Source organism: Myxine glutinosa, chromosome 1, assembly GCF_964187855.1.
Source record: "Myxine glutinosa chromosome 1, kmMyxGlut1.1, whole genome shotgun sequence".
In the NCBI taxonomy this organism is placed as follows: domain Eukaryota; kingdom Metazoa; phylum Chordata; class Myxini; order Myxiniformes; family Myxinidae; genus Myxine; species Myxine glutinosa.
The window spans coordinates 216,355,092-216,371,344 of record NC_136261.1 but is presented as its reverse complement, the minus strand read 5'-3'; the positions used below and the strand labels follow the sequence as shown (position 1 = coordinate 216,371,344).

At 42.9% G+C, this 16,253-nt stretch overlaps 1 protein-coding gene across 1 annotated transcript in view; it reads right to left on the bottom strand.

Moving 5' to 3' along the window:
• LOC137435261 (contactin-associated protein-like 2) overlaps positions 1 to 16,253 on the bottom strand; it is a 175,787-nt gene that overhangs the window by 76,505 nt on the left and 83,029 nt on the right. The window contains exons 6-7 of the mRNA XM_078773729.1: positions 2,602 to 2,758; positions 2,002 to 2,129 (exon numbers count right to left, since the gene is read on the bottom strand). Of these exons, the coding sequence (XP_078629855.1) occupies positions 2,002 to 2,129; positions 2,602 to 2,758 (285 nt within the window). The remainder of the gene's footprint in view (positions 1 to 2,001; positions 2,130 to 2,601; positions 2,759 to 16,253) is intronic.

The window sequence follows — 16,253 nt, the reverse complement described above, 5'->3', positions numbered from 1 at the left end:
TCCTTTCAAAAGGAAAATAATAATATAAGAGTGTGATTATTGTTTTAGCTTTGCAAAATTGGTGCTGTGGGATATACAAATTGCTATCAGGACATTTTATAACATGAAGGATGGTCATATAAGGAAAGGAAAAGTGCACAAAAATGCATGACATTTCAGATCACACATGAAAATGTTTGCTGAAAAAGTTGAAAAGCAGATATGATGATAACGGATGTCAATCAAGTTCCTAACTTGGAGCATGGAATGAAGGTATTGGAAAGGGTGTTGGAGAGGAGGATAATAATAATAATAATAATAATAATGTATTTATTTTATATAGCGCTTTTCAGGAAGCCCAAAGACGCTTTGACAGAGTGCAAAACATAATGCATAGCAAAACATAAAAACAATTCCTTATCCTTTCAAAGGATAAGGAAGAAAGTGAAGATTGACGAAATGCAGTTTGGATTTATGCCAGGAAGAGGAACGACAGATGCGCTTTTCATTATGAGGCAGTTGCAGAAGTACATGGAGAAGAGGAAGAAGTTTTTTCTTGGGTTTGTTGATCTGGAGAAAGCATTCGATAGGGTTCCCCGTGAAATAGTGACATGGGCATTGAGGAAGTTAGGAGTGGAGGAATGGTTGATCAGAGTAGTGACGGCAATGTACAAAAGAGCGCGCACAGCTGTAAGGACGAAGGACGGGAACAGTGGTGAGTTTGAGGTGAAGGTGGGAGTGCATCAGGGGTCGGTACTAAGTCCACTACTATTTGTAGCTGTGATGGAGGTGCTGGCTCAGAACGGGAAGGAGGGTTTACTGTGGGAGTTGTTGTGTGCAGATGATCTGGTGTTGATTGCAGAAAGTATGGATGGACTAAAGGAGAAGATGAACAAGTGCAAGGAATGTATGGAGACAAAAGGTCTGAAGGTGAATATCGGAAAAACGAAGGTGATGGCAAGTGGTAAAGCATGTGGTGAGGTGGAAAGAACTGGGAAGTGGCCGTGTGCTGTGTGCAGGAAGGGTGTCGGAGTGAATTACATTCAATGTACAATGTGTGCTGAGTGGGTTCATCAAAAATGTAGTGGTTTGAGAGGGTCATTAACCAGTGTGGCAGCTACATTCAAGCGTAAGGTGTGCACAGAGGGAGCTGCAGATGGAGGAAATGTTGAGTTGGATCTTGGAGACGGCGTGAAGCTGGAAGGTGTGAAAACATTTTGTTACCTTGGAGACATGCTGAATGGAGAAGGTGGATCAGACTCGGCAACGGTTGCTAGAGTGAGATGTGCATGGAAGAATTTCGGGAACTGAGTGGCGTGCTGACGAGGAGGGGAGTGTCGTTTAAGCTGAAGGGAAAGGTGTATGCTGCATGTGTGAGAAGTGTTATGATTTATGGGAGCGAGACATGGGTAATGAACGTAGAGCAGCAATGAAGGTTGGAAAGGGTGGAAATGCGAATGGTTCGGTGGATGTGCGGAGTATCGTTGAGAGAGAGGAAGACAAATGATGCATTGTGAAAGATGATGGGAATAGAGCCTGTGATTGATGTTGTGAAGAGGAACAGGTTGAGATGGTTTGGTCATGTGTTGAGGAAGAATGAAAGTGACTGGTTGAGAAGAGTGATGGAAATGAATGTAGAAGGAAGTAGAGGACGGGGAAGACCGAGAAAGACTTGGCTAAAGATGGTGGAAGAAGAAATGCGGGCAAGGGGGTTAACAAGGGGAGATGCAGAAAATAGGGCAAAATGGAGAAAATTGTCATGGGGACCGCAAGGCTAACCCCCGCTCTAGCAGGGAAAATGGCCTTAAAATGCATGTTGTTGTTGTTGTTGTAGTCAAGTTCCTAACCAAACCCAGCTGTAAAATAAAACATCTTGACATTCACTTGCTATTTTTGACATTACAGTATTCTTCAAAAGGATGGTGGATTACAGCATGTTGGATTTCAACTACATATTTGTCAGTTGTGCACCCTCAGACACTGCAATGGTTGTGTTTTGTGAACAACGTAAAAAGCACTCACGGTCGCCATGGCAACGTAGCGGCCCAAGGTTGATGCGCGCCATGGATCTGGGCCTGTTCGTATCCATGGCAACAAGCTGCATCACAGGCAAGTGCTCTTTGTAACTCAACAGGCCATCGTCTTGTTGCCTGGAAACAATCGTTTGCTGGTTAGCAAGACAGCAATACTACAATCATTGTTGGGTTGGGTGGGGAGTGGTTGGGAGGCAAATTGTGGGGGGTTGTTGTGGATGAGACAACAACCTGTCTCACAGCACAGGTGGAAACCGAGAAATAAATTCAATATATTTTCCTATCCATTTCCTCTGCTCTGAATTCCCAATTGCCTTCCTTTGTGTCTGAATTGCTAAATGCCTCTTATCTCACTTTTAGTCACTCCGATTTTCTGTGCCTTCCTCAGTCTCATCATTTAAAACCAACAAAATTCAAATTCTAAATCCCACTGTCCAGATTCTCAACACCCCGCCCACAATCTCTACCATCTCTTTATCCAGAACCTTCCATTCAAAGCTTTCATGACTACAGTTTGTACTTGACCAATTTCCCATCATCCTAAATCTCTGCTACCTCCCAATCCCTCTATCTGTTCGAGTTCACACACCAATCCTGAGAATCCGAATCACAGTTGCATTGGTGGTGCGGCGATGTGCAGTTCCTACGTAGACCACACGCACACCGTTGGACCCCAGGAGGGGAACCTCCCCAATAGAATTGCCGCTCTCCTCCTCGTCCAACCCACCATGCAAATGGCAGACCATCTAGAAGGAAAGAAAGAGGATAAAGACACCAGAGTTATCTATGCAGTGATGAAAAAAATCGCACCTGTATCCAAAGGAAGCGGTGCAGTTTGGAAGCATGTGTGCAATCCATGCAAGTTACAGGACTTCCAGATGCTGAAAACTTTAGAACCCTTTAGAATGCTTTCGAATTACTCTTTAGAACCCTTGAGAGAATTACCCTTTAGAAGCCTTTGGAATGACCCTTTAAAACCAAACCCTTTAGAATTACCCTTTAGAACCCTCTAGAATTACCCTTTAGAACCCTCTAGAATTACCCTTTAGAACCCTCTAGAATTACCCTTTGGAACCCCCTAGAATTATCCTCTAGAATTACCCTTTAGAACCCCCTTGAATTACATTTTAGAACCCTCTAGAATCACCCTTTAGAACCCTCGAGAATTACCCTTCAGAAGCCTTTGGAATGGCCCTTTGAAACCAAACCCGTTAGAATTACCCTTTAGAACCCTCTAGAATTACCCTTTAGAACCCTCTAGAATTACCCTTTAGAACCCCCTCGAATTATCCTTTAGAACCCCCTCGAATTATCCTTTAGAACCCCCTCGAATTATCCTCTAGAATTACCCTTTAGAACCCCCTAGAATTACATTTTAGAACCCTCTAGAATTACCCTTTATAACCCTCTAGAATGACCCTTTAGAACCTCTAGAATTACCCTTTAGAACCCCCTCGAATTATCCTCTAGAATTACCCTTTAGAACCCTCTAGAATTACCCTTTAAAACCCTCTAGAATTACCCTTTAGAAGCTCTAGAATTATCCTCTAGAATTACCCTTTAGAACCCTCTAGAATTACCCATTAGAACCCTCTAGAATTACCCTTTAGAACCCTCTAGAATTACCCTTTAGAATCCCCTAGAATTATCCTCTAGAATTACCCTTTAGAACCCTCTAGAATTACCCTTAAGAACCCTCTAGAATTACCCTTTAGAATCCCCTCGAATTATCCTCTAGAATTACCCTTTAGAATACTTTAGAATTAGACATGGTGGGTTACAAAGGTTCTTCTTCATTTTCGATGGATCTATGGACGTATGGAAGGAAGGACATAGCCAAATATTGAAGCAGCTTCCACGCTTAAAAAACATTGAAATTAAATTTGTGCAAATACTCCAGTCATCCTCATGAATTGCTGAAAAAGGTATTTGAATTTCTAAGTTATTGTGTGGTGAAGACAGGGAGGCATACGAGAGGCAATGGAGTGCAAGATACTTAACTAGAACCGCACGGCAGTATGGCACGGTCAAGGCCTAAGAGGGAAAAGGGCAGGTAGAGGTCGCACTGGCAGGGCAACAAGAGCGTTAATGAGGCTTTTATGGCAGCATTGACAGCCCGAAAAGAGAGAGAACTCGGAAACGATGACAGGTGAAGCAACAAAGGTTCAAAACTAGAACGGGCACTCGGTAGAGCGCATACCTTCGCCGCAGCTACTGTTCTGTACTTGGTAAAAATACGATTTTGACCTTTTCGTGACCTTGACCTTGACCTTTGACCCGATTGCTCCCAAAATCTAATCAAATGTGTCCCGTATAATAACCAATCATCCCACCAAATTTCATGCAATTCGGTTGAATACTTTTTGAGTTATGCGAATAACATACACACACACACACAGACATACAAATAAATACACAGCGATCAAAACATAACCTTCCGCTTTTGCGAAGGTAACCAAACAATTTGGAAGAATTTGAGCTATATTTGACGAGAAAAATAGAGCCTTGCCAACAAGAGCTAATACATCGCAGCATACACCGGCACTCCCTCCGCCAGTAGCATGGTAAAGTCAAAGACCAGCGATTATGAAAAATTCTGGCAAGGTTCAGGCTGGGCAGGTATGGGATTATCTGACAGCTTGGCATCTATGTCTGATCGTGCCACATGGCTCTTTTCTGCCTGGCAGAGATGATTGATCAAACTGGAAAGGCTACGAGAGCCGCTGAAGGGCATTTTAAAGGGCATTCTAGTTATTTTTGCCTTAATGGCTCTTTATCACGATGCTCACATTTCCCTCCTAGAATGCCAGACCTCGAAAATACATGAGGAAATTATTTTCAGCCATTTCAATTGATTTAACGGGATATGTTGCAGAAAGAAAACCTTGACATCCAAAGCAAGCAGTCTATATGTGACCTGATATTTTATCTTACACCTTGTATTTTTCATGTACCTTGTTTAAAGTTGAAGGTAAATTCTGGAATACAAAGGTACGACTCACATCAGACACAGGTACTTCCCATCTAACCTCTACAACCTACCCCCACACCACAAACCATCCTTGTGAAACCCCATCCTTTAAGCTATCCACCAAATCGATTCTCTTTCTGCCTCAAAGACAGCTCAGCAGACTCGAAAGATTAGTTGTTTGATGCGGTCGATTTTCACATCATTTTAGTTTCTGGTCGCTGAAGTGTCTTACAATGGACTTTCGCAAAACGCATTCTGTTGTTATTATTCTTCAATACGTATCAGCATCTTGTAATGCAGTTGCAGAATCTATTTCTTAAAAGCGTAATCATGTAAGAATGGTATCTTGCACAAGGCTTCACATCGACGAAGGTTGGAACGAATTTGGATTTTGGCAACGGCGTCGATGATATAGAAAGTCAGGAAAGGAAATGGCAAATTTGGTAGAATGTATAAGTTCTATATCTTATGAACACTTCAAAAACACTTTTCACTGCAAGGCGTCATGGGGACACACTTCGGAGCTCATGAAACCGACATATAGTATCTGGCTTTCAGTATACAGAGTGTGCTTTCGCTTTTCATTTTGATAGTACATCACAAACAGGTTATAGCAAGTGAAAATCAGAAGCATTACCATCAATGGATCAATGCGTAAACATCAAAGTGAAGCATTTTGGGTATAATCACATTTACACTGATGTCACTGATACCTGACAAGTCAAACTCTTGCTTGATGTTACCAATGACGAACAAAAGTACAATTGAACACTTAGGCTCATTCGACTTCAGAAAAGGTTCTAAAGAATTGGCAGAGAATGATAAAAACTATTATGTGAAGTAACAATAATGTGAAACGTGTAATTGATACAATAAATTAAGATATTTGGACAAATTTTCAAGATTCTGGACTGCTCGAAGAAGTTCACAAAATATAAGAGTTGTTTTAAAAGTTTGATAAGTTTAGAAAGTGTAGGACTTGTTGAAAAGGGTTTATAAATTGCAGCACTTTCTCAACAGTTTAATGAGTTTATAGAGTGTAAGACTTCCTTGAAAAATGCAATGCTATTTCCAAAGGAAGCAGCATCGTTTGGTTAATGAAAGGAGAAACAAGTAGAGATACATTCAAATTACACCGCCCCATGCCAAATATATAAACAACATATCCTCCAGCTCACGGCATTGCCGGGGCACCTTCGGCACCGAGCAATTTATTCAAATTACACCGCCCCATGCCAAATAAATAAACAACATATCCTCCAGCTCACGGCATTGCCGGGGCACCTTCGGCACCGAGCGATTTATTCAAATTACACCGCCCCATGCCAAATAAATAAACAACGTATCCTCAAGCTCACGGCATTGCCGGGGCACCTACGGCACCGAGCGATGCCGCAGTGCAGCACATGAAGACGGAATTGGGAGGGAGCGGTGTACAATAATCGTTTGATTAATTGCGTAATGAATAAAAATAAATAATAATCATAAAATAATTAATTTCTTAATCAATTGGCTAAAAGCATACCCCAACCACCACCGTTTCTTCCAAATCTGCAGCTTTTTGAAACTTAATTAATAAATCTAAAAATTAAATAATTAATCGATTAATTGATTAATCAATAAATCCAAAATACACTTTACAGCCAAATCACTTGGTCATCGTCATGTCCAAATATCAGCTGCCTAGATCAAAACGTGCCTGAGATATTGCCCAGATGAGAGAGAAAATAAATAAATACTCAATAAATTGATAATAATTAAGTAATTAAACAATTAGCTGATTAATTAACTATTGCTCACTATTGCGCCCAAATTTCAGCTTCGTAGCTCAAAGGATGGCTGAGATATCATCCGGAAAAACAAACAAAAAAGAAAACAAACAAACGGAGTGAAAACGGAGTACTCCCTTTAAGTGCGTGTCATCGCCGGGCCCCCACTAGGCGCCTGGCGATGACGTCATGCAGCGCCGGGAGATGGAATAGGAAAGGAGCATCAGAGCAGTCAGTGTACAATATAAATTTGGTACATATGGAGTTTCAGAGAGTTTTTAAAAGCCAGCACATTGAAAGTTATGGAGCACGTTGAAGGTGAAGGCCCAGGCATACTATGACGAGAACAGCTGATGACGATAGTTTCAATCACATCGCAGTGGTATTACGAGAGACGACGCTGACCAAACTAGGTGTGCCTTGACAATGGGGAAGAGGAAAATCAACATTTTAAATGACAGGGGAGAGGCTGATACCCAGAACTTAAGAACTTAAGGTAGGCCAAAGAAACCACGGATTGCTGTTTTGGAGATGCAGCAGAGCAGGACAGAAGCTACATAGCCGGCAGTAACATGTTGCTTCACTCAATGCTCCCAAGAACATAACAGATGGAAAATAAAAACAAGATTCTGAATGAGAGGGATAATACCTCACTGTGCAATTACTCCACGCAAAACAGATATGTTGTAAATTTGGAACAGCATTGTGGATCGCTGCTTTATGATAATTTGATAGGTTAAAAAGTGCTTCTCATCTCTGCCATTCCTAAGATTGATTCTTCACTGTCTCACTGCTTAATTATCTCTGAATACAATAGATAAAATATAGACCTCAATAAATACGCTTTGAATATCCACGTTAATATCGTTGTAAATGATTTGCATATCAGCAGCTGTTATGTCAATAAATACATCACTACTGCCGCAATATCTTAATATGACGATGATACAGAGATAATGGTGTTCTCAACTCCTTGAAACTCACATGTCGAAAATAATTTCGCATTTAACAGAAGCCACAAAATGAGCAAATGAGTAAATCAACTTATAGCTTGGAGGATTCATACTAAAGTGTGAAAGCACATGAAGGAATTGTTTAAGTCAGCGGTGTTCTCACTTTTAAGAATAAGTCAAGATTTATGGAATTGATTAATTGTTCCGTATCCATAATGACGACAATTAATCTATTTATTATGAACACAAAATCGTAAAAGTTCTGCAAATTAAGCACACACTGTATTATGGATGAAATGTATGAGTGCGATGCAAATTCACACACAGACCTCAGTGTGCATTCACCCAATTGGCAAACAGCAATGAAGCACTGCCTTCTCCAATGGGCAGCTCTCTGTAGCATCAAATACAGGCCATAAAAGCCTAATTATGTGCCACTAGCAAAGCCAGAAAAGAGAGAAGACAATCGTTGTATACATTCTTGTGTATATATATATATATATATATATATATATATAGGCTTCATCAGAGGGAATGGTTTTGTGGATGGTTCTGTGCAGAAGGCAGGTATACCAGGAACACCACGATGCATTGAACACTCGGCAATGGTCTGGCAAGTGTTACAGGAGGCAAAGAGGCAAAGGAAGGATGTGGCGGTGGTATGGCTGGATTTGGAGAATGCATATGGGTCAGTGCCGCATGCCTTGATCAGGTATGCCATGGATTTCTTTTGGGTGCCACGGAGATTTAGGGATTTTTTGATGGCATATTATGATCAGTTTTGGATGCGGTTTGCGACACAGTCCTATGTAACAGAGCGGCAGAAGTTGGAAGTGGGGATCCCGATGGGATGTACCATCTCCCCTATTTTGTTTGTGCTGGTTATGGAGTTGTTGATACGTGCGGTGAGTGGGCATGGGAAAGAAATGGAGCTTGCCCCTGGTCAGAGGTTGCCAGCAATGTTTGCTTTCATGGATGACCTGACAATTGTCCAACAGTCCGCTGATGCAGCAGTAGAGGTACTGGGACGACTGGAAAGGTTGATGCGGTGGGCAAGAATGGGATTTAAAGCAAGCAAGTCGAGGAGTGTGGTAGTGAGACGAGGAGTGGTGGATAACATGCACAGGTTTGAGCTCGGAGGGGAGGTGGTTCCATCATTGGTGGAGGCCCCTGTGAAGAGTTTGGGAAGATGGTATACAGTGGAGTTGAATGATGTGGGAAGAGTGGAGGAGGTCAGAAACAAGCTTTTGAGAGGTTTGAAGAGGATTGATGGATGTGGTTTGCCAGGTAAGTTGAAGGTATGGTGTTTGAAGTTTGGATTGATGCCACGAGTATTGTGGCCATTGATGATGTATGATATTGCGATTTGGCATGTAGAGAGGATGGAGGTTGTGGTGAGCGGGTTTGTGAGGAGGTGGTTGGGAGTGCCACGCTGTTTGACGAACATTGCCTTTTATGGTCAGGGTGGAAAACTCCAGTTTCCCTTGACATCATTAACCGAGGAGTTTAAGGTGGTGAGGGTGCGGGAGTTCATGATGTTGCGGGATTCAAGTGATGCAGTGGTAAAGAATGCTCTCCCAGAGAAGAAGGGAAGTCGGAAGTGGAATACAAGAGCAGAGGTGGACGAGATGGAGAAGCGATTGCAACAGGAGGAGGTCATGGGGATGGTACAGCACGGGAAGCATGGCTTGGGGTGGATGAAGCATGAGTGATGGTGAAAGGCATGTGTGAAAGAGAGGAGGAAGATGGTTGAGAGGGAGGTGAGAAGAAAGGAAGAGGAGGGGAGATATGTGAAAGCAGTCAGTCAGGCACAGCAAGGTGCTTGGACTAGGTGGGAAGGTGTGCGGGTGAGGGTGTTGAAGTGGCAAGAGATTTTGAGGATGGAGCCAATATTGTTGAATTTCCTGTTGCGGGCAATGTATGATGTGCTTCCATCACCAGTAAACTTGAGATTGTGGGGGTTGTTGCAGGAGGAGAGATGTTATTTGTGTGGAGGTGTGGGAACGGTGCAGCATGCACTGAGTGCATGTTCAGTAGCATTGGCAGCAGGACGATACAGGTGGCGACATGATCAGGTGCTGGCGGGGGTGGTGCAGATGGTGCAACAAGAGGTGCTGAGGTCGAGAGAGAGAAGAGTGGAGAAGGAGACTGATGGGGGAGAGGTGTGGTTTGTCAAGGAGGGCCAAGTGTTAAGAGGTGGAAAGAGGAGGAGGTGGAAAGCAAGAGGGCTGTCAGATGCTTGTGATTGGCAGGTGGTGGCAGACCTAAAGCCACAATTGGTATTCGCCGAGGAGATCTGTGTGACAAGGTTGCGGCTTGACATTGTCATTTGGACAGGTGCAACAAGACAGGTCATCTTAGGGGAATTGTCTGTACCTTGGGAAGAGAATATGGAGGAGGTGCACGAGAGGAAGAGAGGAAAGTACAGTGAGCTGGAGGCAGAGTGCCGGGAGAAGGGTTGGCGAGTTTCATGTCAGCCATTTGAGGTGGGGTGTAGAGGGTATATTGGAAATTCCTTTTCTGCATTTCTTGCTCGGCTTGGAGTGTGTGGGACAGAAAGAAGGAGGATGTGTGACAAGGTGGCCCAGGTTTCCTTGAAAGGCTCATTTTGGATTTGGAGGAGGTTTATGGAGGCATGTCGAATGGTGTAGGTTGAGATTACGGAATAGAAATGGAGGTGTGTGTGTGTGTGTGTGTGTGTGTGTGTGTGTGTGTGTGTGTGTGTGTGTGTGTGTGTGTGTTGCAGGAGTGGGTCATGAGTGGGTGTGGTTTTGCATGAATGGTTTTGCATGTTTGCATGAGTGGTGCATGTTGGTGTTGGTGTAATGATTTTCAGAATCATTGGAATCTCACGCGATGAAGCTAACTCCAAGGGCCTCTCACTCACCCACCACAGGCAGGTTGGTGGTCTTTCCGTCTTCTACCGACTCCTCTCTGGCCTTGCCCCCCCAGCTCTCTCTGGGCTCTGTCCCGCAAATATTCCTACAGGTCGCACAAGATCTGCCTGCATCCCTCTTATGGTTAAACTGCCAAAATCAAGACTCTCTGCTCACCTTCACTCCTCTTTTCTCCCGCCTCTGGAACAAACTCCCTCACTCTCTTCAATCCCACTCCACCCTCCAGGTCTTTAAAACAGCTGTTCACCAGCATCTCTTATCTTCCCCCATCCAAAACCTTGATCTTTTCTATCCCCGCTAATTTCACCCCAATTGCACTTTTTTGAAATACCAACTTCTGTCCTGGAAGTCCTTGGTGTCCTTGTGTTTTATACTTCTCCCACCCCCCCCCCCCCCCCTTCCCACGCCTCCTCCTCCCAAGCCCTCTCCCTCCCACACATCTCCCTGCTCTTAAATGTTGTGTGCTCTCAAGTGTTTGTGTGCTTCTCCTTCTCTTGTCTTCCGCTCCCTCTTTTTATATATTTTGTTTGTCTGGTTGATTTGTTTGTGAAGTAAATGTCAGCTCTTTCACGAGCCTCGATTCAGTATACAAAAAAAAAGAGAGAAAAAAAAAAAAAAGGGTAGGTGGTTGGTTGTGTGTGTTTTTTTTTTGTTTTTTTGTTTGTTTTTGTTACTATTATTATTTCTTATTTTGTGTATGTGAGTGAGTGAGTGGGTGAGGGTGTGTGTTTTTGCATGAATTAATTTTTGCATGAGTGTGTGTGTTTTTATATGTTGAGTGATGTAGGTTGGCAGGGTAGGTGGTTGGTTGGTGTTGTGTGTGTGTGTATGTGTGTGGATGTGTGTATGAATGATCTGGTGTGTTTTGTTGGTGAGTGGTGAAGGGTATAAAGGTGGGTGTTTGAGTGTTCCACCATGTTTGTTTGGTGCTGTGGATTCTGGATGTGGAGGTGTTGCTGTTGTAGTCTCCGTTCGCACTGGCTGGGAAGGGCCGAAACGGGATAATGCTGAGGACCTCGACTGAGGACCCGGTCAGTGCGGCACACTTGTGACCACATGTGTTTTTAACTTCATTTCAACAATATTGATAGATAAAGGTGATATAATATAACAAATATCATGAAACATTTACATTTTGTAGTCCATTGTATAATTTAAATAAACATAAATGCAAATTTCGCATGTGGAAAAAGTAAGTACAACCTTGGCTCTAATAGGTGGTATTGCCCCCTTTGGCAGAAACAACCTCAAGTAGGCGTTTCTTATAACTGTCTAGCAGTCTCTGACATCGACTGGGAGAAATTTTTGCCTACTCCTCCATGCAGAATTCTTTCAGCTGTGCGATGTTTGAGGGGTTTCTTGCATGCACAGCTCGTTTAAAATCCCCCCACAACATCTCGATGGGATTTAGATCCAGGCTTTGACTTGGCCATTCCAGAACCCTCCATTTCTTTATTTTCAGCCATTCCTTGGTGGATTTACTGGTATGTTTAGGGTCATTTTCATGTTGCAAGGTCCACCCTCGTTTGAGCTTCAACTTTCCGACAGATGGCCTCACATTATCCTCAAGCACCCTCTGGTACAATGAAGAATTCATAGTGGATTCTATGTGAGCTGCCCAGGCCCTGATGCAGCAAAGCTGCCCCAAACCATAATATTTCCACCACCATGCTTTACAGTTGGTATCAGGTTCTTGTGGTCAAATGCCGTCTTTGGTTTTCGCCAAACATGTCTTCTGGTACTGTGGCCAAATAGCTCTACCTTTGACTCATCTGTCCAGAGCACATTGTTCCAGAAGTGCTGGTCTTTGCCTAGGTGTTCATTGGCAAACTTTAGTCTTGCCCTGATGTTCTTTCTGGACAGCAAATGTTTCCTCCTGGCACACCTCCCATGTAGATCAAATTTGTGCAGCCTCTTTCTAATGGTAGACTCGTGCACTTTGACATCAACAGTGGCAAGAGCTACCTGCAGGTCCCATGATGACATTCTGGGGTTCTTAGAGACTTCTTTCAGCATCTTGTGGTCTGCTCTCGGGCTGAACTTGCTGGGGCGGCCTGGCCTGAACAAGTTGGCCGTTGTTTGGAATCTTCTCCACATGTAGATGATCTTCTGGATAGTCGAATGATTGATTTCTAATTGTTTGGAGATCTTTTAAAATCCCTTCCCAGACTCGCAGGCATCTATAACCTTCTTTCTGAAGACCTCAGAGAGCTCTTTTGATCTAGGCATGGTGACGCCGCACACTTCAACAACAAAGAGCAAACCAAACGAAATGTCTGAGGTTTAAATAAGACAGGTTCCTCCAAGATCCTCTCGAACAATGTTCTAATCATATGCACCTGAGCTGGTGCACCTGATTCTAATTTTAGTTATTTGTAGTGATAAATGGAGGGGTGTACTTACTTTTTCCACATACGAAATTTGCATTTATGTTTATTTAAATTATACAATGGCCTACAAAATGTAAATGTTTCATGATATTTGTTATATTATATCACCTTTATCTATCAATATTGTTGAAATGAAGATCAAATAGCTGTATGTTGAAATATGTTTAAAAAGTCAAAACTTTACATGGGGTGTACTTACTTTTTCACGTGACTGTATATACTGTATATATATATATATATATATATATATACTGTATATATATATACATACATACACACACTACATGACCGAAAGTATGTGGACACCCGAACATCGAACATCTCATTCTAAAATCATGAGCATTAATATGGAGTTGGTCACCCCTTTGCTGCTATAACAGCCTCCACTCTTCTAGGAAGGCTTTCCACTAGATGTTGGAACATTGCTGCGGGGATTTGCTTCCATTCAGCCACAAGAGCATTAGTGACGTCGGCCACTGATGTTGGGCGATTAGGCCTGGCTCGTAGTCAGCGTTCCACTTAATCCCAAAGGTGTTCAATGAGGTTGAGGTTAGGGCTCTGTGCAGGCCAGTCAAGTTCTTCCACACCGATCTCTAACAAACCATTTTGTATGGACTTGTGCACGGGGGCTTTGTCATGCTGAAACAGGAAAGGGCTTTCCCCCAAACGGTTGCCACAAAGTTGGAAGCACAAAATCGTCTACAATGTCATAGTATGCTGTAGTGTTAAGATTTCCCTTCACTGGAATTAAGGGGCCAAGCCCGAACCATGAAAAACAGCCCCAGACCATTATTCCCCCTCCACCAAACTTTATAGTTGGCACTATGCATTCGGGCAGGAAGCGTTCTCCTGGCATCCGCCAAACCCAGATTCGTCCGTCGGACTGCCAGATTATGAAGCGCGATTCATCACTCCAGAGAACACGTTTCCACTGCACCAGAGTCCAATGGCGGCGAGCTTTCCACCATTCCAGCCGAGGCTTGGCATTGCTCATGGTTATCTTAGGCTTGTGTGCGGCTGCTCGGCCATGGAAACCCATTTCATGAAGCTCCCGATGAACAGTTGTTGTGCTGACGTTGCTTCCAGAGACAGTTTGGAACTCGATCGTGAGTGTTGCAACCAAGGGCAAACAATTTTTACGCGCTACGCACTTCAGCACTCGGCGGTCCCGTTCTGTGAGCTTGTGTGGCCTACCACTTCGCGGCTGAGCTGTTGTTGCTCCTAGACGTTTCCACTTCACAATAACAACACTTACAGTTGACCGGTGCAGCTCTAGCATGGCAGAAATTTGCCGAACTGACTTGTTGGAAAGGTGGCATCCTATGACGGTGCCACGTTGAAAGTCACTGAGCTCTTCAGTACGGCCCATTCTACTGCCAATGTTTTTCTATGGAGATTGCATGACTGTGTGCTTGATTATATATACCTGTCAGCAATAGGTGTGGTTGAAACAGCCGAATCCACTAATTAGAAGGGGTGTCCGCCTACTTTTGGTCATGTAGTGTATATATATTATCCACATATTACCTTTTAACTGTTATTGAGCCATAATATATGTGCTACACCAGCACTTATTGCAAAGATCTTGATCAAGAGAGGGTGCCTACCATATATCCACCCTGTTTCAGAAAGCTTTTCTGCCATTACTTTTTCGCCTTTATTCGCTTTAAAATTTGTTTCCTCTGAACCACTTGAGCAATTGACACGAAACTTTCAACATCAGAGCATCAACCCCTGGATTTTTTTTAAACAAAGTTAAATGATAATTGGATGGAAAATGTGGCCGGCGTTCAAAAAAAATCAGTTTTCTGCAGGCGTGGGTTGCAGGGTGTTTTACGTATCAGGAATATATGGTCTCGACCTCGCTTCACTCGGCCTTGGCTTAACTATAGATGGGAAAGAAGATATTAAAGTTAAAATGAAACTTCAGGTCAAGTATCAGTCACCCTACACTCTTTGGAAGCCTTTGTGGCAATATCAGTCAACCAACAGAATGAAATGCATCCGCAGATTAATTTCTGGCTCACTGGCCATCATCAGTGCGGAGTGTATTACGTCCAAACATTGAGTTACCAAGCCGTGTGGGATTTTATCTGAATGACACCTTTTGTGCTGAAAGTTGCATTTTCATTTTAATATCTAGTTTCCCATTTACAATTCAGAAACATCATTAACAATGTCGTGGAGGTATAGGTTTTGGGGAACCATTTGATGAATTTTGGGTGTGAAGTGATTTGTTTCAGGGATTCTGCCATTGGTGGGAGGCAGTGGAGATTGTTACCCTGCACTCGCGAAGCGAAAATCAGGATTAAGCATTCGGGTGCGTACATGTTGCGTAGGTGTCTGCATTTAAAAAAATCATTTTCTCGGCAACCGTTGGTCCGATTGACACGAAATGTTACCATAGGAGCGCCTCTGCCTGTATAATTTTTTTATTCATAATTATGACGTCATAGGTCACGTGGTACAGAAACCATCTTGGAAAAAATTTAGACCTCTATATCTCCTAAACCACTCAATGGAAAAAGTTGAAACAACACTCATTGTTAAGTACTCCCCATGGGGAATAAGATGTGTTGATGATGATGTCATTAGTGCCTTCATTATGACGTCATAATTCGACAGGTACAACGCTTGATCTTGTCAGTATGAAAAATATTTTTTCGTCTGCAACTAAGTCTGATGGACATGAAATTTTCACCGTAGCGCTTCATCTTGCGCTTCATCTTGTGGAATATTTTAATGATAATTATGATATAATAGGCCACATGGTACAGGCGCCATTTTGGAATAACTGAAAAAAGTTACACCTCTATACCTCCAAAACCACTCCATGGAAAAAGATGAAACATGGCTCGTTGTAAAGAACTCCGCATGGGGAATCGGTGTTATTAACGACGACATCATTGGTGTTGTAATTATGACGTCATAATTTGACAGGGACAACGCTTAGTCTGATCAGTTTGAAATTCATTGAACATGATCTACACAACAATTATTTATAGAATATAAATTTATGATGTCATCGCTCACGTGGTCTGGCAGCCATATTGGATCAAAGAAAAAAAACGTTCAAAAACAGAAGAGTTGTCTCGCACCAAGTTGACGGCGCAGGGTAAGTATTCTATGAATACCATCTAGTTGTAGTAGAGTGACAGGCTAACTAGTGGTTTGAGATGTGGTGTGGGAAGGAGTACTTTGGGTTTGTGAATACCCATGTGGGGATACCTTCGTGGTTATAGTGGTTGTATGTAGACAGGT